The sequence below is a fragment of the Astyanax mexicanus genome, chromosome 11, assembly GCF_023375975.1.
Source record: "Astyanax mexicanus isolate ESR-SI-001 chromosome 11, AstMex3_surface, whole genome shotgun sequence".
NCBI lineage: Eukaryota > Metazoa > Chordata > Actinopteri > Characiformes > Acestrorhamphidae > Astyanax > Astyanax mexicanus.
Window position 1 is genome coordinate 29439039 of NC_064418.1, and position 20962 is coordinate 29460000.

Here is a 20962-nt window from a genome sequence, read left to right on the forward strand (position 1 = left end):
TTGTTTTAACATGGTAAATGCAGGCTACAATCTGATATACTCACCTCTGAAGAGCAAAAGAACTAACACTTAGCGAGATGCTAATACTGCTCCAGTCTCAAAAAACGAAACTGAAACTCCTGTATAAAGCTGTACTTTAGCGGAGTGGCTTTACTGCTTCTTACAACCTGACTGGTAAAAAGTCATACATAAGGTGCACTGACGATTTTTGGAAAAATTAAAAGAATTTTAAGTGCGCCTTATAGTGCGAAAAATACTGTTAGCATTATGCTAATGTTTTTACACCCTTTTAAACTGATAAAGTCACCACTAACATTCAGTTCTAAAAATCACATTTTTATTCTTTAAACTATACGAACAATACAAATATTCATATAAGCTTAATTGTATTCTTGAATATTAAATAGAAATTATGGCTTTTTTCCCCACTTCACTTTGCTCTCATCTAAAGACTCTGATTACCCCTTAGAAAGGTATTACAATCCCAGCATGTGTATAACTACCACCCACTGATCAAGTCTGTAGACATGACTCCCGGGGAACAGACAAAACAATTGGCGAAGCAATGCTAGGCAAGATTGGTATGTTTCATTACTTCAAAAGAACACATTTCAGCTATTAACGAAAAAAATATGGTTTAGGGTTTAGTGGCTCTTGCCTTTTCCTGCTCCAGGGCTCCCCCTACAGATGGGAAGTGTCAGACACCACCATAAGGCCAGAATTTCTAGACTCAATGTTGAGACAGACATCTGCTTTTAAAATCATGTTTACTGATATGGTGCAGTAAAACAGGCCTTTTAAGTGTATATAGCACTGGTTACACAGTTTATTTGTGTGTTGAGTGTACTGAGCCAGGAACAGTAACAGTGGAGCAACAAAAGTTGCTCATTTTAAAAGATACAAATGCTATAGTGTTGATTTTAGGCAGGCTACCGTGACAACAAATATATATATTTTAGCACCATGTTTTTTTTTTATTTGATTGCTAGGGTGATGGCTTGTTCCCAATCTGACTTTCTACATCAAGCAGCAGCAGTGGGCTCCTGTAAGCAGCTGCCTAGCACCCAAATACTATTTAAAAGTGTGATATTATGCATTTTTTGAGTATCAGGGTACATAGTAGAGTTTAGATTCTCTGCCTCGGGCTGAGATTCCCCCCCACTTTATTTGAGCTGGGTTTGGTTTAAAAAAATAGTCTGTGATGTAGCAATCTCTTTTTAATACTATTTTTATTTTATATAAAGCTATGGCGTGATAATCAAAATATAGCAACGAAACAAATCTAACTGTGTTTTAAAAAAAGTTGCACAAATTAGAATGTTTTAATCACACAGTTTTAGGGCACACACATGAGCTCCTCTACTTGCCGCATTGCGCACTTGACTTGTAGCTGTTCTTGATAAACAGATTTTGCTCATTCAAACAGCCTAAAAATGTTTTTAAAAAGCTCAGTTTTAATGCTCTACGTTCTAAAAAAATTTTGGGTTTATATCGGGCTCAGGCTCATAATGACAGTATATGCAGTGGGTTGCGTCGGGCTTGGGCAGAAAATAAATAGTTAAACCTAAAAATAAAAGTATGCTTGTTTCACAGCAAAAAGTCCACCAAACCGATTTAACAGAAACTGACTAAATAAAGAAAACTAAAACTTAAAGAAATAAAATCTTGTTTCCTCAACACAAAAATCAGTGCCAGAAGTTATCAAAAGTATGAGAGGGATCAACGGCATACCAGCAACTTTTGGTAGCTAACATCACACCATCCGAGTATGAAAAAAGAATGGCTTCTTCAGTAGGAAAATAATCCTAAATGCACCTCAAAACATACAATAGACAACCTCAAAAGCGGAAAGCTAAAAGTTTTGCCCTGACCCTCACAGTCCTACACCCTTTACCTCATCACAATATGTGGATAAATCTCAGAAAAGCAGTGAATGTAAGATAGCTCAAAATCAAGAAAGCTTTCTTTTGCAAGAAAAAATGGGTGAAAAAGCTTTGGAGGATGCTTGCTATAAATTTTTTTAACAAGCTGTGATACTTGCCAAAGGGGGTGTTTTAAAACAATAAATAATGTGAAAAAGTAATCTTGCCTAAAATATTAGACATCCTATTATATGCTGTAGCATAAATTCATTTGGTCACATTTTAATTAATTTAATTAATTTAAAATTAAATTTGTTTTTAATGCATTGGTGCAAGTTCATTAAATGTATTTCTAATGTGACACAGAAAATGGCTTCACAGCAGTTCCTGCCAGTGCCCGAGCGTGAATCAGCCCTAGCGCTGTAAATGTCCCCATTCTTCACATTCCCTTCACAACTGACTTCACTGACTTTACAACTCACACTAATCCCTGCCTCCGGGAACAGAAGCAGAAAAGGCTGTGTATATATCTTACATTCATTACTCTGGCAAAGCTCTGGAGTTTGTGGTGATTCAGAGGCAAGCAGATTGCTGGTCAGCAACATAGCCATTTCCTAATGGACACTTCATCTCCATTTCCACCTTTGTCCTGGACTGAACTCTAAGGCTGCTAATCACCAGACAATATGCCCGTGACAGCTGCCACTGGGTGCCAGAATGCATTAGGGGGGAATCCAGACACTCCTGCCATCTGCAGAGACGTGTTACCCTGGCACCGGAGAAGGTGATAGGGAACCAGTGTTCACACTCCCTTATGCTCTGTCTGGAACACACTAAGGTGCTAACATAAATCAATAAGAACAAGGCGGCTAATGCTGGATTTACTGAATAATGTCTCAGCGCTCACTGCAGCGTGCAATTTCATGGATGATAAGCAACACGGATTCTGAAAAAATAAACCACTTTTTCCAGCTCATTGATCAAAGAAAATGAGAAAGCGAGTACAATTTAGTAGCAGACTGATTTAGTGAATCTGTCTCTTTTTTACCTTGATCCAGATCTAATTGGCCAAAAAATGTTTTGCATCTTATTCCAGAAAAACACACACATGTTACCAATCAGCTGGAAGAGCTTAGGCTCATTTTAAAGTCATTTTACTATTAGTAATAGCAAAAAAATAGTGCAATTAGATATGAACTAGATACATGCATATGAATATGATTATGTTATTCTGCTATTGTGTCATCATATCATACATACAGCTCTGGAAATAACTAAGACACAACATCTCTACACAAATGGCAGCCATTTAATTTTGGTCATTACATCAAACAATACTTAAGATTAAAATCAGATACATTATATTAACTACCAGATATGCACCAAAATGGAAAGTATGGCTTGAAACCAAAACCGGACAAAAACTTAAAACTGAATAATGAAAACTGAAAGCCACTTTGTTCATCATTGAACAAAATTAAATAGCCTAAGGCATTCACTCTAAAACTACAGTTTAAAATATTTATTGGATTCTTAACACTTTTTTATATCCCAGCAGACATACCAACAAAGAACAATATACTGTATTTACCTCAGCAATGCTACTCATTAACTCACTTTCGCAGTGCTACTGTAATCATGAATTTATCTTAGTAGAGCTAGTCTCATCATGGATTTACCTTAGTATAGCTATTCTAATCATACATTGATATCAGTAGACCTACTCATCACAAGTCATCACAAGTGACCGACACTTTCATAACAAAAGCAGCAAAGTGAATAAATGCTACAGCTGAATTCGCTCAGCTAACTTCAGCTAGTATCCTAGCCCTGTACAGCTCATAACTTTCAGCTAAAATACAGTCATTCTGTAAAAAGGTAGCTAGTAAACTGATACCAAATATGATAAGTAAAGCTGAATGATTTATTTAATTTCATGTATTCAAATAAGGCTGAAATAAACCTGGCATTTTCTGTCTGCCTGACAGCTCCATCCTACATCCCTCCCATCACTGTATATAGCATAGATCTTACACACAACACCGCCAGGGGCTAGGGCAGTGGCCCTTACTTCCACTGATGAAAAAAGCATAACTTTAGAGGAAACACTGCAATATGACTTAAAATGAATGAGCCAACCTGCAATATAAATTATTCATTCTTTACACTAAAAGTGCAATTTTTGGCAGAATAATTTCAGTTGCCTAATATTAATGCATTTTTATTAAATACATAAATTATAATGTTGGTAATAAACATATTAAAATGTATTTAAGTCATTATAATTAAATATGAATACTACAGCAAACCAAATATTAACTTGACTTTGATGGTTAAACCAGTTAATTCCAGATGATCCACAGGCACAAAGCATACATTATCCTTCATGTAGCATACTGGCACTCACTCACCTCTTCTTAATGAGATCTAGGGCCGATCCAAGGAGGTCTTCCTTCATCTTGTAGATCTTGGCTCCATAGCTAGAGAGGCCTGTCCCATTAAATGGGATGGCAGGACAGCAGCTGGAAGCCCCCTCAGCACCGTCCCTGCGGGGAGGAAAGGGGATAAGTCCTGCATCTGGAGCCGCAGAGCTTGTTGCTTCCTCTGCCTGTGCTTGTCTTGCGGTGGCAGCAGTGTTCTGGGAGTGCAGAGGAGAGCGAGGCACAGGGCCTGTACAGATGGGTCCATCTGCGACTTCTGAAGAACAACTGCCCTCTGTCAGTTCCTGTTCACCGGATCCCCTTGGTTGCGTTGCATCTTCAGTGATGATGCAGCTTTGCCCGATTTCTGTTACAGTCTTAACCCCTGTCTGTGATTTGTCTTTCACTGCCTGTGCTTTCTCTCCAATGCTTCCCTCTTTGTACTGTCCTTCAGATGTTCGTCCACCAGGTGGGGGTGTCGAAGGCACCGGTCCTTGTACGCTTTCTCTTTGCCTCATCCTCTTGAACTCTTCGAATGTTGGGATATGCAGACGCCCTTTTGGAGGCCTTTTCCTCTCTGGAGTTGATTGGGCAGTGCCGTTAACCGGCTCAGAGGTAAGAGACTTGCTGAGGTTACCCTCCTGAGCCGAGCTCAGAGACAGGTTAGGAGTGCTTCTCTGCCTACGCAGCTGCAGACGCCGCATAACCTCTTGCTTGATCTCCTCTGGGCTGGTGATGCGACGGGCACACAAGTCTCTCTGGTTGTTTGCCAACCCTGGGGAGGAGGGCCGACCATGGTGCAAGGCCACATCCGGATCGTAATAAGAATGCGAGATGTTGTTGGGCAAAGGCTGAGGCCGAAGGGGCTTGTGTGGCTCAGCAACACGAGTACTTTGCAGACGGAGCTTATCTCGCAGGCCTTTTCTGCCATTTCCATTCATGCCCCAGTCCTCCATGGCAGGAAACAGCCACTGAGGGAACAGAGGCAAGTCCTTCCTCACCAGGCCTCTCCGAGGGTAGAACGGCATGCTCTCAGGGGAGTTCATCATGTTGTATACATGTGATCCCTGAGGAGGCCCATCATACCACTGACTGCTGGAGGTGCAGTGGAGGATAAACTCACTTTCTACACTTCTGTAGCCATACATGCTTCGGTCAGGTACTGAATTCCAGTGCAGGTTCTCCAGACTGCGGTACAGCCGGTTGCTGCTGGAATTCATGCAGCCATGAGACAAGAGCCCTGCTTGAGTTTCGGGATGTTTCATTGGTTGCACGCTGCTGGTAGAGCAGTACCTGAGCCCTAGGTTGCTGAGAAGGCTGTTGTTGTTGTTGCATCCTGGAGGACAACGGCCTGCCGGAGAATCCAGAGAGGTGTAGGGAGGGGTACCGTGATGGGGAAAGCCAGATAACGGGGAGCTGAGGACAGAGAGAGGGTCCGGCAGCTCGCTGAGGCAGGGCTCCAGGTCCATGCTGGAGCCAGCAGGGGAACCTGCTGGGGAGTACTCACATGGCAGAGCCTTCACGTCCGGCATGACCACAGCATGAGTCGCCGTCCATCAGAGAGAGGCACAGGGACTGCAACCCTGTGAAAATCAGAACACACACAGCCGAGGCATTGGCATGACGACAACAAACTGTGCTCACACACTGACATTCACAGCCCATCTAAACATCAATTATTTACCGCTGCCAAATGCTCAAGGAGCATTGCTCTGAAAACAAGGAGAGGTCCAAGGAGACTATGAAGAATTCTTGAGATTTCAAGCTGCCTGATTACCCTTTGTAAAATATTGCAAATATTTCTTATATGCAGTTAATATGAGATTACAAACTTGCACTGAAACCATAAACAGATGAAGAATATGTGAAATGACTCATGGAATCAGGGACACACAATGTCCAACAATTGCTGCAGTGGGTGCAATGTGCCTGTTGTTTGATTCAAGACTAGAATAATTGCATTAATATTCTAAAAATGGTACGCTCTGCAGAACAAATATTAAATGAAAGAAAAAAAGGGTAAGAAAAGACCCTGATGTAAAAGGACAGTAACGAAGAGAGCCGCTTTACACTCGCCGTTGGCAGTCATTTCACTAATGGGACAGGAGTAATGGATTAACCAGAGGAGCACCGCTTACTTCTTCTTTCAGTAATTAGTACAAATCGCCTGGCTTCAGGCCAGGCTAATATCCATCCACAATCTTAAACAGATTCGGGGTCAAAGGTAGGAGTTATGAAACAGCCCAGCACAGCACAGCACGGCTGAATCGTAGTGGCACATTCAGCTTTGCAATAAGATGAGATTAGATCTGCTATAAGGATAATTCATCTCTCTTATAACGCCTGTCAGAGAATAACAGCAGTCATCCGATTAAAGATAGAAAGCCCTGAAAACATCAATGTCATTTCAAAGAATAACAAAGAGCTATGGCAGACATGTTCAGGTGTTCAATTAAAATCTGAAGCCACTTTAATTAAACTGGATCCACTGAAGCGCCTTTGGCTAAAGGAGGCTCATTTAAATGCTATATTAGAAAGATAAAGCGTCAGAAAAAGCCTTCTTTGTTTATCTCTGAATCTTAATGTGCCGCCAGCTTAATCTCGGCGGAAGAGTGGGCTGCCATTCACTTGGTACAGTTACACGCATCAATAGTGGTTCCCAGTGTTTTCTCTGGCTGTGCGCAAAAACTGCTGACGTGTGAATGAACACACTTGATTAGCATAAGGAGCTTGGCTAATGAGCATGTGGAGCACAGCTCAGTTCACACAGGGCTCACCTCGCTGTCTCTGCTAGTGACAGACAGGCAGATGCTCATTTTTCCCGTTTGAACTGAATTAAGGCAGACACACTGCAACACGCTGAGGAAGCCACTCACTGAGTTGTAATGGGCTTTCATAGGAGCGCCATACTATTACTGCCAAATGTGTCTGACTGTGAGATTCCAGAAGCAGCCTGAGTTGGAAAGAGACACTATGTGTCTATAGAAGATCAACAATGAATTAATGCAGAAACAGCATGTCTGAGACATTGATTCTTTGTTGGACAGGACAGCAAAATCACATTTTATATGTACAAAAAGAACAATTCTGACAGACAGCTGGACATGCCAGGTTCACCTAAATAAAGGTGCTTCAAATGGTTCTTCTTTGTAATAGGGGTGTCTAAATGTGACAAACCTTTCGGTGGTCTAAAGAAGCTCCACTTAATGTAAAAGTTCTTTACATTCACACATCTCTATTATAAATTTCATAAACAGTACAAGCATGATTCTTATATAGCATTGCCTATTTTGTAAAAGTGAATGTGTGATGTGTGAATATGATAAACTTAAAAAAAAAAACAGACCTTTATTGATGTAAAGGTTCTACACACTCACAGATCATCTGTATTACAGCCATGTTTTTTGCAACCAAATATTTTTTTTCTGTCACATTCTTCAAAGAACCATTTAAAGCCCTTGTATTTTTAAGAACTTGGACCCCTGCCTTGTTGCGTGCACATGTGTTTATATGCATGGCACTCTGCTGAATGGACGTGAAAGAGAATCCACTGTGGTTCATTGTAGGTTAGGCATATAAACTTACCCCATTTTAATAAAGTCTCTGTTTGCACCTGTACTCGTCTCGCTCCAGGCTAAACTTCACCGGATCCTCCCGAGTGCTCTCTTTGTCTGCTGGTTTGTCCTTCGAGGTAGACTCACCCTCCACAGATCCAGACAGCTGCAGCCCTGAGCATAAACATTAGCAAAAAAGCAGACAGGTCCATCAATAGACAGCTCTAAAAATAATACAATCAATTTTTAGAACAATCTCCTGCATGCTTTCAGAGATATCTGTTGCTTTGTCGAAATAGGAAATACAGTTGTACACCTGGAATTCACTTGGAAAAGAAACACATACAAAGAGAAGTGCAGGCCTGGGTAAATAACACACTAATATTCATAATTTAATCCATCATACAGCTCTAGAAAAAATTAAGAGACCACTTCAGTTTCTGAATCAGTTTCTCTGATTTTGCTATTTATAGGTAAAATTAATATTGTGGTTTATACTATAAACTACAGACAACATTTCTCCTAAATTCCAAATAAAAATATTGTCAGTTAGAGCATTTATTTGCAAATGAGAAATGACTGAATTAACAAAAATAATGCAAAGAAAACAAGTTCATATTCATAAAAAAATAAGAGTTTAGAAATCAATATTTGGTGGAATAACCCTGGTTTTTATTCACAGTTTTCATGCATCTTGGCATGTTCTCCTCCACCAGTCTTACACACTGCTTTTGGATAACTTTATGCCACTCCTGGTGCAAAAATTCAAGCAGTTCAGCTTGGTTTGATGGCTTGTGATCATCCATATTTCTCTTGATTATATTCCAGAGGTTTTCAATTTGGTAAAATCGAAGAAACTCATCACTACTTGTCTCTAATTTTTTTTTCCAGTGCTGTATGTAAATAATATTTGCAAGCACTCACTCCCATCAATACAACAGTACACCACATCACAGTTGCCATCAGCAAACCAAAATCCAAAAAGCAAGGGCAAATTATATGCCACAAACCAGCAATCCAGCTCTGTTGTCAACAAGCTCAACCAGTATGCACGGCATGGCCCATCTCTCATTCTATTCCCTGAGTATCTGATAGCAGCCACATTCTGTCTACAGAGCAGATTCTGAAAAAATGTAATAGTGGTTTCTGTCATTTTTCCCATTCCTTAGGGAAGCAGCTCCTGACCTTAGTAGGCCTTCTGTCTCTTCGTACACTATTTCCCCCTTCTTCCCCCTTCATTTCCTCGTCTGCATTAAACACTTATGTTGGAATAGTGAGATAGATCTGAGTGACAGCAGCCCTGTGGAACTTCAGTGTCACACTAAGGTGAGCACAGGAGATTTAGGGCCACAGTGCTCTGAACTCTGACACTACCTGCTTCCTAACACCTTACTGTACATTATGCAAGACCACACAACTAGAGATGCTATCAATCTAAAACCCAGTATGTCAGAAAATACAGCTTTTAGAGATTAGAGACTAAATAATATTAGATAAACACTCTTAAATCGAATATGATGCTGCTAATGTGTGTTAAAAAATACATTACATCTATTTACTGCTGTATTTTATTAGAGCCCCCACCTGAACTCTCTGACATAATCAAAATCCCCTTACCAATGTTGTAATAAGAGGGTGCGGCAAAGCCAGAAGAAACATAACATAATGTAAAATGCAAAATAAAATAGGTTACTATTTGACTAAATGAATCATATTTGTTAGATATGTTTATTTAAGTAGCAAATTCAATTTTGCAAGTTTTTGTATAACATCGCTGTCTTGTTTTGCTCTTTTTTTCTTTTTGACAAAACTTGAATCTAATGTTTTTTTTTTTATGTCTTAAATATTTAAGATGAATGTTCAAATATGAACAGTCCAAAATGACCTGGAATAATTTTTGAACTTCTTTTTAATTTTTTTACTTTTACATTTAAAATTATTATTATTTTTTATTTTCCTGTAGAAAAGGATAAGGAAAAGGAGTTACCATTTTGGATATAGAAAGTAAAGTTGTTTGATAGGTTATATTTCTCTTTTTGATTTACATTTACAAATAGCTAATTTAAAGCTTTACAGACATTATACCTAGAATTTACTAAGAATTCAAACACCTAAAGAAACACTTTTATCTCTAAACCCTACACACTGGCTCAGATTTTTTAAATTTTAAAATTTAATTTTAATTTAGAAAATATTAAATTAGGTAAATAAAAAAATATATTAAATGTGTGCACTATTAGTGATTCATACCTGCACACAATCTCGCTAAATTATAATCTCGACAAACCTGACTAGTTTTATAATCTCGACAAACCTGAAACTATTCAAACCTATATAGTTTTGGCGAGTTAGTGAATGGGTGGCCTTTTCTATTATGTTTTCCAAAATGTTTGGTCACACAGGCAAATTTTGAAGATGTTGACTTCTTTGAGACTAATTTAAGAATATGTGTATATGAGATTTACAAAACTTTTTACAATGACTGTATTAGCTCCAGCCTCCATTAGATTAAAATACAGATACACTCAGTTGTAATTTAAATATGTTTTGGTCAAGCACTGGAACACTCTGTAAATGTAGATGCTTTTCAATGTTTGTTTTTGTATTTTTATTCAATACAATGCTGCTAATGTATGTTTAACAAACACACATTACAGTCAAATCTTCCAAGCAATGTTGTAATATCTATTGTAAAGCCTTCCTACAAAAATAGAGGTTTGTCTCAAAGCAGGACAAAATATCTATTTAAACCCATAATATCAGAGAAAAGTCTAAATGAGTAGGTGTATCTACAACAAATCTCTGGACATACCGTGCCCTGCATCATATTTGAAAAAAATGCCATAGTAAACTAACATAGTTAATTAATTGCAAAGGTACTGGCCAAGGAAGACGTTGACTACTGATAACAAAACATGTAAAGAAAATGTTTGATTGTCTGTCCCAATGGTAGGAAACAACAGTCTACTATCCACAAAAGACTTAATAAATAGCAATACAGATGACAAATAGCAAAACACAAACTCCTAAAGAAAATGGGCTAAAGGAACTGCCAACAATCCAAAGCACTGACTTGAGAATGTATGCTACCACATGTACTGGCACCAAGGGGTGGGCAATAAGGCCCTAAAATAATATCACAATATTTCATGGTATATTCGTGATAACGATACTCTTAGCAATATGACAAAATGTTGAATTAAAAAACTATTTTAAGAATACACTACTGCCACAAATGAAAATGTATTTTTTATTGCATATGATATGATATGGCACACCCCTAACTGAGATATTAAAAAATACAAGAATTTTATCAGATTTGTAACAGATGTCAATGATGCAGAATGTCATAATACTAATAATAATGCACTTTATATATCTCAATATATCCAGGACTGAAGTAAAATGAATGATACTGGACAGATATAAACTAGTCTCTAGTAGACATATAATGGGAAATGAGAACAATGGGATTTTTTCTTTTGCTAAAAACAGCAAAAGTGCCCTGATGTGATGTCAGGGTATAATATAATTCACAATATTTAAAGATGTTAGCAATATTAATGCGTTTGGTACGATATGGCACACCTCAGAAAATGCCTCCCTCACTTGGATATGTCATTTTAGGTCACCACTGTTATTTGCTTGGCCCTAAATATGCTGAACAGGGATTACATCTAACAATAAACGTCTCCCTGCATTCTCGGAAATATGTGCAGGGCCATAAGCAGTTCAATCCTTCAGACTGAGCCTGTATGTGTGCCTAACCTTCAGTATCTGTCTCTCACTCAACAAACAGGTCAGGTTCATCTTGTTGCCTGGGCCTGTTTACACCTCAGTCAACAGACTGTAGGATTTGCAGTAGTGTGTGAGGGAGAGAGACAGGCTGTCAGACAAAAACAGAGAAAGAGAGGCAATAAACATACAGACACACAGACACACACACACACAGACACCCACATGTATTCTAAGCACTTTCCACCTAGCAAGTAATGATGTGATAATGATATTGCACCTCATTATAACACCTCTACTAGTTCCTTTAAAGACTCCCTGGGTATGAGGATTATATGAGAAAAACATCTACACTTCAGCACACACACACTCACACACCAACATATACATGTGTGTACAAACAAAAACATACAGTATGATGTAACCCTGGGCTTTATGGACAAAAAAAGTGAAATGAGATATCTAGATATTAATGTGAAACAGGACGTATATATTCATTTTAGATCCTAAAGTTTTTTAGCACTTTTCAGCCTTAGCTACATTCATTTTTCTCATTTTAAGAAAAAGTTCTGGTGTTAAGTTTTCTGTTACTCATAGTTTTATCACAGTTCTGGGTTTAATGATTGTACGGTGATGATTAATGATGAATTCTGCTTATGATTCAATTCAAATTACAGTTGTGGATTAACAATTCAATTTTCGGTACCGCTTTAAAATAAGACTACCATTATAAAGGGTTTATAAATGGTTTATAAATTAGATTATTAATTATTATTGATTAGGTTGTAAATTGATTAAAAATGTTTTCATAAGCAGTTACAACACATCAATTGAAAAGGCATCAATGATCCATTGTTTACCTAGTCATTTAATTTATAGTAAAGAGTTAAACATAATTACAAATATATTAATATGACAGGTTTGAATGCTGATTGATGAAAAACACAAAGTAAGATCAGGATCTAGAAAGAGCTGAGATTTGCCATTTTTATATGTGTTGTTATTTTTTTATTACCTTCTTATTAATGGCTTTTAAAGTATTTGCAACTTAATTTATAAATATTAATAAACTCGTCATAAACCATTCATAAACCCATTATAAAGGTAGTCTTATTATAAAGTGGTACCCAATTTTCTAACAATTTTCTGGAACACATTTGAATGACAAAAAAAATAAGGAGCCTTTTCCTTGTTTTTATTTTTGAGTGTATAAACACTGAAAAGTGCACATTGTGCACCTTTTACTGTTCTAAGCATAAACAAATACTAAGCTGTTTTATTTCACAATTAATTAGTTGTTTATTAAGGCAATGTACAAAGGATATACAGCTCTGAATATTAAGAGACCACTTCAGTTTCTGAATCAGTCCTCCTCCACCAGTCTTACACACTGCTTTTAAATAACTTTATGCCACTCCAGCTTGGTTAGATGGCTTTTGATTTACCATCTTCTTCTTGATTATATTTCAGAGGTTTTCAATTTGGTAAAATCAAAGAAACTCATAATTTTTAAGTGATCTCTTAATTTTTTCCAGAGCTGTATAATTCATTACTCTACTCTGCTTTCACTCCACTACATTTTTGGAAATCTGTCATTCCTTTTGGTTTGTGAGGACTGGGTGGAGGATTTGTCGTATCTCCCAGCTCACAAGAGTCAATGCTTGGAGCCAAAACTTGTGCAGCAACCATAATAAGACCCCCCGCAACCCCCCAAATAGCTAAAAAAAAAGCGTTTGTATGATTGGCTTCTGTCAAAAATGACTGACATATCATACACCCTTTGCTTACACTCATAAAATGAACATGGAATCGATTGTTCCATCACAATGTATCGTGGGTTGATGCTTTGTCCTATTCATTATACAATATACAATACAATAAAAAATTATATAATGTTTCATACAGCCCTAATATACTCATCTTCACTTGACACTGCTTGCAAGATAAGAGATAAGACCATCCTTTATTAGTACCACAGTGTGAAATTTGCAAGCTCTCTTCCCATCCCAAAAAGACAGCAACTATTTTTTATGACAAAAACACTTTTTTGATATTTGGAAGAAACATCTAAAAAAAGAAAAAGACCTCTCCAAGTCTCATAAAAAGCCTTGATCCTCTGCTCTGATCTCTACCAGTTTCACTGTAGGGGTCAACAAAAGCCGAGTTGTGTGCAAGCACCACATGAGTGGCTTTTTAAGGGTTTTTTGAAGAAACTGGACCAAACACAAGGGTGGTCAAAAAGCATTCTCGTCTCAGTAATTCAGAGCATGGACGGAGCTTCACAGCAGGACTGTACTGCTGAAGTGAGGTGAGGTGTGACTCACATCAAAGTCCATGATAGGCAGTGCCCTCTCAAAGGCCCAGTATAACACACAGTGATGGGTATGGAGTTGGCGGGGAATGGAAAATCATGCTCAGCTCTAAATCTCCAGTCACTTTTTTCATTGAAACACACAGTAGGTGGCCACACTGCATGACTACCACCACCTCCTACCACTTCAGATATGTGTTTTCTGGGTAAGGCATCAATTTGCGCCTCTGTGAAAAGCAGCAGTTTCACAGAACTACACTTCAGTACAAGAAGAATCATAAAGAGAATCACAGGCAAAGGCGTTGAGTCGTTTATGGACATATTTCTTTGGAACTGTTCAGCTCTACAATTTTCCTTAGATTGGATACATATATTCCTCACAGTATGGACTGTCATGAAACCAATTTTGCTTTGGACAATACAGCTCTGGAAAAAATGAAGAGACCATTTCAGTTTCTGAATCTGTTTCTCTGGTTTTGCTATTTATAAGTATATGTTTGAGCAAAATGAACAGTGTTGTTTTATTCTATAAACTACGGACAACATTTCTCCCAAATTCCAAATAAAAAATGTATAAAATAACAAAAAAGATGCAGAGCTTTTAGACATCATGTAATGTAAAGAAAACAAGTTCATATTCATAGTTTTAAGTTTTAAGAGTCCAGAAATCAATATTTGGTGAAATAACCCTGGTTTTTAATCACAGTTTTCACGCATCTTGGCATGTTCTCCTCCACCAGTCTTACACACTGCTTTTGGATAACTTTATGCCACTCCTGGTGCAAACATTTAAGCAGTTCAGTGTGGTTTGATGGCTTGTAATCCATCTTCCTCTTGATATATTTCAGAGGTTTTTAATTTGGTAAAATCAAAGAAACTCATAAGTCTTAAGTGTTTTTTTGTTTCTATTATTTTTTTCCAGGGCTGAAAAATGGAGATAAATGATATGTTTGTTATTTAACATAATTGTATGCCACTGATACATTGATATATATATAATAAAAAATATATGTAATAATATAAAATATGTAAATTATTATTTATAACTTTTTATTAGATGGAGCTAATAACATATACATTAAGGCTTCAAAGGATTTTTACTAAGCAATGAGGCCCTGCTGTAGTTCTAATAATACAGTAGGGGATGTAATTGAGAATTGTTATGATTTTTTCTTATACTCTGTTCTCGCACTTTCTATTTTTTATGCTTTTTTTATACACAGTTTGTGGCTATGAACTGTTTTGGATTGGACTATTTTTGTTGTTTTTAAAATTTAAAGTTAATGGTGAAATGGTGTATTTGTATGAAAGTATAATGTAATGTAGGTGATAGAAAACCATTTTTCTCTGCAGAAAATAAGATAATTACATTGTGAAAACTTTGAGAGCTTTGGAGACTCTAACAGCATGCTGTTTGTCCACTTTCTCCTCCACTTATTTATTTCAGATCAGTAACAGGAATCAACCCCAAATTCTGCTTAATAAAATATAAAATAAATAAAAAAAACAAGACAACTGTAAGGCAATAAAAGGTTTGGAGGACATAAACTGTTTGATGTGTATTAAGTTCAGGAAAGCATCAGTTATGTGATTTTGATTTATTTTATTTTGATTTACTTTACTTATATTTTCTATGACAATACCAATTTAGATTTTCAGTAACGTTTCTTATCAAACATAAAAACTTTTTATTTAATGATTAAATAGAAATTGTAAAGATATAGGCATGTGATATCAGGCAGAAAATTTAGAAAACAAGTATAAAAAAAGCACTGGTAAATATTTTTATATTTTAATTATGTTAATAAATAAAATAAAAGTAAATTGGGTCAAAACTGTGATCACCAAAAAGGTCCATATCTTGCTACATATGTATCATTGATAATGTGATTAACATTACAGGCCTACTCACAGATGAAATTATCTTTTGAGGCATTAATATTTTAATAATTCTGTGTGGCCATGTTGGTATTAGTTCTATTTATTACCTACTGGCCATGCCACCTACTCCCAACCAACTTATCTCTGAGAGAAAAGCAACCGGAAAGCTTTGGAAGATTCAGACAATTATAGACCATTTGAGTTCCTATCTCAAGCATCTAAAGATAAGAAGTCCTCTAATCTTCAACACACACATTATCCTTATTACCGGTGATGTAAAAGACTATTGGCAGCTTTAACAGCAGCCTTAAGCACAGCTGAAAATTAGCAAACAGAGACAACCCTTATCTGGATTTCAAGGTTTCAGTAGCATCTATCGGAGAGTCTTTCCAAGGCAGAGTTATTGAGCTGAGGGAGTTAGAGGGAGCAAACTGCATAAGTAGATGGGGAGCTCCTAATGACCTGGAGAAGCACTCAATTCCCTGTCAGTGCGGCACGGGAGCTCTCTGACAACAAGCAGGCGAGACGGAGGCAGTTGCAGAGCATCAAAGCAGGAGGAGACAGCCTCCACATATTCCTGGGAGAGTGTAGCCTTGAGTTCTTATTTTTTTCAGGGGCAAATCTGGGTTAACTAGTATTCCACTACAGCATCCATGTGTATCACTTCTAATAGTGCAACAGTTCAAAATGCAGGGCAGTGTATGGCAAGTAGGGAGGATGTACTGATATGCTGCATTTAAAATTCCTTCACATACACAGGGTGATGTGGAGTTATCTCAATGCAATGCAAAACATTTTTCTGTGCAGCCAAATACTTTTTGCATTCTTAATTTTAAATTCAAATACTTAATACAATTTGCATTTTTACATTTTGAATTTTAAATTCTTTAACTTCATACCTAATTCCTGTTCATATAAACTCCACCTATGTGAGCTGTTTTTTTGTAAAATATGTTACTTTACAACATGTGTAATGCTCTGCTAAATGCAGTTCAGCCACTGGCTTAGTCTTAGAGTCTCTGTAAAATGCCAAATCCACTGGAGATCCTATGTAAACCTATATAAACACACAGAGGTGAGTAGTCCAGGTCCAGAAAGTAAAAATCCAGCCCCCGGGTCTGTGGATTTTAGCAGAAGGACACCTTTAACCTTATCCCTAATTGAGAGGAGGTTCCTTCAGATTCCTTGTTTTTCAATATGTATGGAAATAAGTGCATCCAGCTCTGGTACTGAAAGACTTAAGTCCAGCACAATTTGACAATTTCCCTGCTCAATCTCACAAAGTCAGATACTAGGTCTACGTTAGAGTAGTGGTTCTCTAACTGTGGCACTGTTCTACTCATTGGCTGGTGTGCACAGCATCTCAAGTTGGTACACCAGATGAGCTTTAAAAATTGCTGAAAGGAAAAATATAAAAATATATATTAATTAAATTAAATAGTTTTTAAATATGCTTATAAATCTTTACTCCTTTAAGGGCAGAACAAGTAAGTCCAACTTTGGTCCAGTTTGAAAGCTTTAGTCCAGAACAATACAGTGATCTTCCTGCTAAAACCTAATTGTCATATCAGGTTTACCTGTTACATCAGAGCAAAGAAATCACCTGGATGTTCTGGATACTAACCCTACAGCCCCAGAACTGAAACACTTTGACCTATAAACAGATGAAAACCAAATGCTATCATTACTTATAATAGATTGTACAGAAGCTTAATTTGTTGTTTATTTTTATAATGCATCAAATAGTGTGTGCAATCAGGTGGTGCTATGCTACGCATGCAAAATAACACATGTATAGAGGGTGTGTCTCTTCTTGTAACTTGAGTCTGAGCTGCGAATGTTTCATGTTTCTTTGGTGTTAATGCCACTGCTAAATAATAAAGTAGGCAGATGAGTTGAAAAACCCTTTGTTGCCTAACAGACTTTTTTTTCCATAAACAGTCTGCTTTCTTAAAGTGACTACAGGCTTACCTCTGCACCCCTGTTAAAAGGCTCCTCATGAAAGATTGAACACGTGAGCGCGTGCGTTGCCATGATAAGATGCTTTGGCAGGGAGTGACGCTCATTGAGTGATAGAGGAAAACTTGTAAATATGAAATTGGACTGATGTCGGCCTGCCCCCTCGTTGGCAGTGGTGTTTAATTAATGACTCTGCTGCCACAATGAGATATCATTACCACATGATTTCATCCAGAAAAGCTGAGCGGGTTATAAATAGCCGTTCCAATTCCAGTGGGTCCAGACTGCGCAGTGAAGTGGACCCGAGCCTCGCTGATATGCCTGCTATTGACTCTAATAGGGATTATAGATCTGTCATCCAGAGAACACTGGGAGAGCTACGGAAAGTGCGTGCAGTTTGAGCAGAAAAACAAATCCTACATAGTAATGTGATTGCTTCTGACATTGCTTATATAATACATAAGATGGCACGGTAACAGATGAAAATGGTTCTACGAAATGGATCTGCGGATCTGTCCTTTTGTGATGTAACGCGCTGGCAAGCTTAATTCTGCATTGTGATGCGTAAGGAAATGAAGTGGCATGATAATTGCCTTTTAGACTAATGAATCAGCGAGCTACAGCTACCCCGAAGGCTTTTTCTCCTGAGTTAGATCATCCAAACGAACATGATACCCGGATTCTGAAAGATAAGGAGGGTCACAGCTAACAGGACACTACTGACCAGTATAACAGTGTAGTATGTGTCAAAATAAGAGAGAGAGAGAGAGAAAGAGTGAGACTACTAGCCTGCAGGTCTTGCTGACAAAGAGAACTGTAGTACATAAGACCTGCACCAAGGACAAAGAACGACAACACTGGCAATGGAAAGAATGAATGATGGCTGAAATAGAAGGGGGATTGATTAAGAGATGGCCGAGGAAGGGCTGTGAGGTTTGAGGAGAAGGAAAAACATGAACGCTGGAGACTGAGAGCTATACAGAGGAGGAGAAAGCAGGTAATCTCAGGAGAAAAGCTGTGTTGATAAACAAAGGGCTGGTAATGAGGCAGGTTTGCACTACGCAGCAAATGGCTACGTGACTCAGTCATCACTGGGAATGGGATAGAGAGACATGTTAGACAGAGAGAGATGGAGATTCTCTGCTATCAGAGAATCTAAGATATCCTTCATTGTTTGCCTTGTCAGCTTACTGTGATAAGCTTCAGTGCAAAGCAGCTCTGAGCAAACCACACAGTCACTGACTAGGTTTCTAGTCTAATTTTAATTCCAGTCTTTCTGTTACATTCAAATCTATTGCTGCCTCTGCTACAGAATTTTAAGAAACTTTATGGAACACTGCAGAAAACTTTAAATTCAAAAGGATGAATACAGATGTGCCATGCAGTAATCTGACAGCTGAATGCATCAAAATAAATCTGCAATTTATTTAAATCTACAGAAAGCCACAGTAGATCAAATGTAAGTGGAATTCACACAAATAAAGGCAGCTAGTCTTTTGGTAGGTAAACAAATGGCAAGGCTAAGTTACCTCAGCTAATGTTACTATCCTAGCCCTGTACATCTCATATGTTTAAGCTCGAAAACAGACAATCTGTAAAGAGACAGTAAACTGATTGCTGATTGCTTTAAAATCAAACTAGCCTGCTATCACTGATGAATTAAGTCCTAGAAAAAACAATAAATTCTAAGAATTAACCTGGTTAAAAACTACATTAGGTCTCCACCTGAAGCTTAGTCAGTAAAGTTTTCGATAGGCAAGACAGAAAGATTGTGCCTCATTCACAAATATCTTCCTAAAATATTTCTTAAATTTGTTTAACAGAAAAAGTTCACAGTTCTGCTCTTACATTAATGGATCCCATTGTCCTCGTAAATTCTACCCATCATCGAACTGGCATCCTCTAGGCGCTAATAATGGATACTATTCATAGTCTCCAGACCTGAGAGGAATTCTCAGAAGGTAACAAGAGTCTGCAGTGTGTAACTATGTTACAGTGGATCATAAAAACAGAACATAATGTCTGAAGAACGCTCTTCCTCCTTACCTTAACTTTGGCAAAAACAAGTAAGGAAATGCACTCCCACTTCATTTTTGAATGTTGACTGTCTAGACTGTCTAGTGATTATCCAATAGCCTGACCTCACTAACACTTACTAGTTGTTGCTAAATACAATCAGATCCTCACATCAATGCTCCAAAATTTACTAGAAAGCCTTTTTTGGACAATAGAGACATTCACTCCAACAAAAGCAGCATCAACTCTTTTTTAATACCCTTGATTTTTTATAAATAAATAAGCAGGTGTCCCAATATCTTCACTTATACAGTGTACTGTGTATAAACTGTTTAATAAAACACAGTGACTTTACTTCAGTTTCTGCTGATGCTCAGCATTAAGGTGCTTAGGTTGGATCTGGCGGCCAAGAAAATTGATCGGGACATCCCTACAAAATTAATTAGACAAAAAGTGTGTTACAGTAAGGTACACTAAAGCTAAGAATCTGCTTTTCCTGCATTTTCTGCTTTCCTTCAGGTATCGCTCTAAAGCAGGAGTCATCGATCCTGGTCCAGAAGGACAATGTCCAGTCTAGTTTGCTGATTTTCCTGCTTTTACACACCTACTAAATGTGGTAATTAACTAATGCGCTGAATCAGGTGTGTTCAAGCAGGAGAAATCTCACACTGTGCAGGACAACAGCCTTTCAAGACTGGAATTGATGACCTGTGCTGCAGGGATTCAGCCGAAGAGCACTGTCGGTACAGGCGATACGCTGTTAGAGCCTTTATTGAGGAAACTGTTCAGCAGGCAGCTCTCAGCACCTTCCTTCCATCCTTTGGTTGAGCATAACCTGGATGTCCTGAGGTCCTGCCCGTGGCAACTATATTTCAACTGCGCCGAGGCTCCATGTCAGTTCCAATAATTGTTAGAGGACAGAACAATACAGGGTCCTCAAAAACTCTATTCCCAGGGTTCCTGCCGCTGATTGTGTCCACACACACAAATTCTCATCCACACACACATACACACACTGACGCCAGAGCTTTGTTGTTCTTAAAGACTGGAGATGGGATCAAAGCAGGGGAGCGCCACGTGAAGGTGCCCTAGTCTTGCAGGGATCCAGTTGGCCGGTAATGGGCTTTCATTCGGGGGTGAGGAGGTGAGAGCAGGGAAGGAGTGAGGGGAGGGAAAGGGGGATTAGAAATGAGTTGATGGAGGGAGGCACTGCAATTGATCAGC

At 38.0% G+C, this 20962-nt stretch overlaps 1 protein-coding gene across 3 annotated transcripts in view; it reads right to left on the bottom strand.

Moving 5' to 3' along the window:
- The window catches only part of si:dkey-91i10.2 (uncharacterized protein LOC555224 homolog), a 67854-nt gene that overhangs the window by 12107 nt on the left and 34785 nt on the right, over positions 1 to 20962 (bottom strand). For all 3 annotated transcript variants that reach the window (XM_022680378.2, XM_022680379.2, XM_007253483.4), the window contains exons 2-3: positions 7868 to 8010; positions 4274 to 5865 (exon numbers count right to left, since the gene is read on the bottom strand). In XM_022680378.2, the coding sequence (XP_022536099.2) occupies positions 4274 to 5814 (1541 nt within the window). In that variant the 5' untranslated portion in view covers positions 5815 to 5865; positions 7868 to 8010. The remainder of the gene's footprint in view (positions 1 to 4273; positions 5866 to 7867; positions 8011 to 20962) is intronic.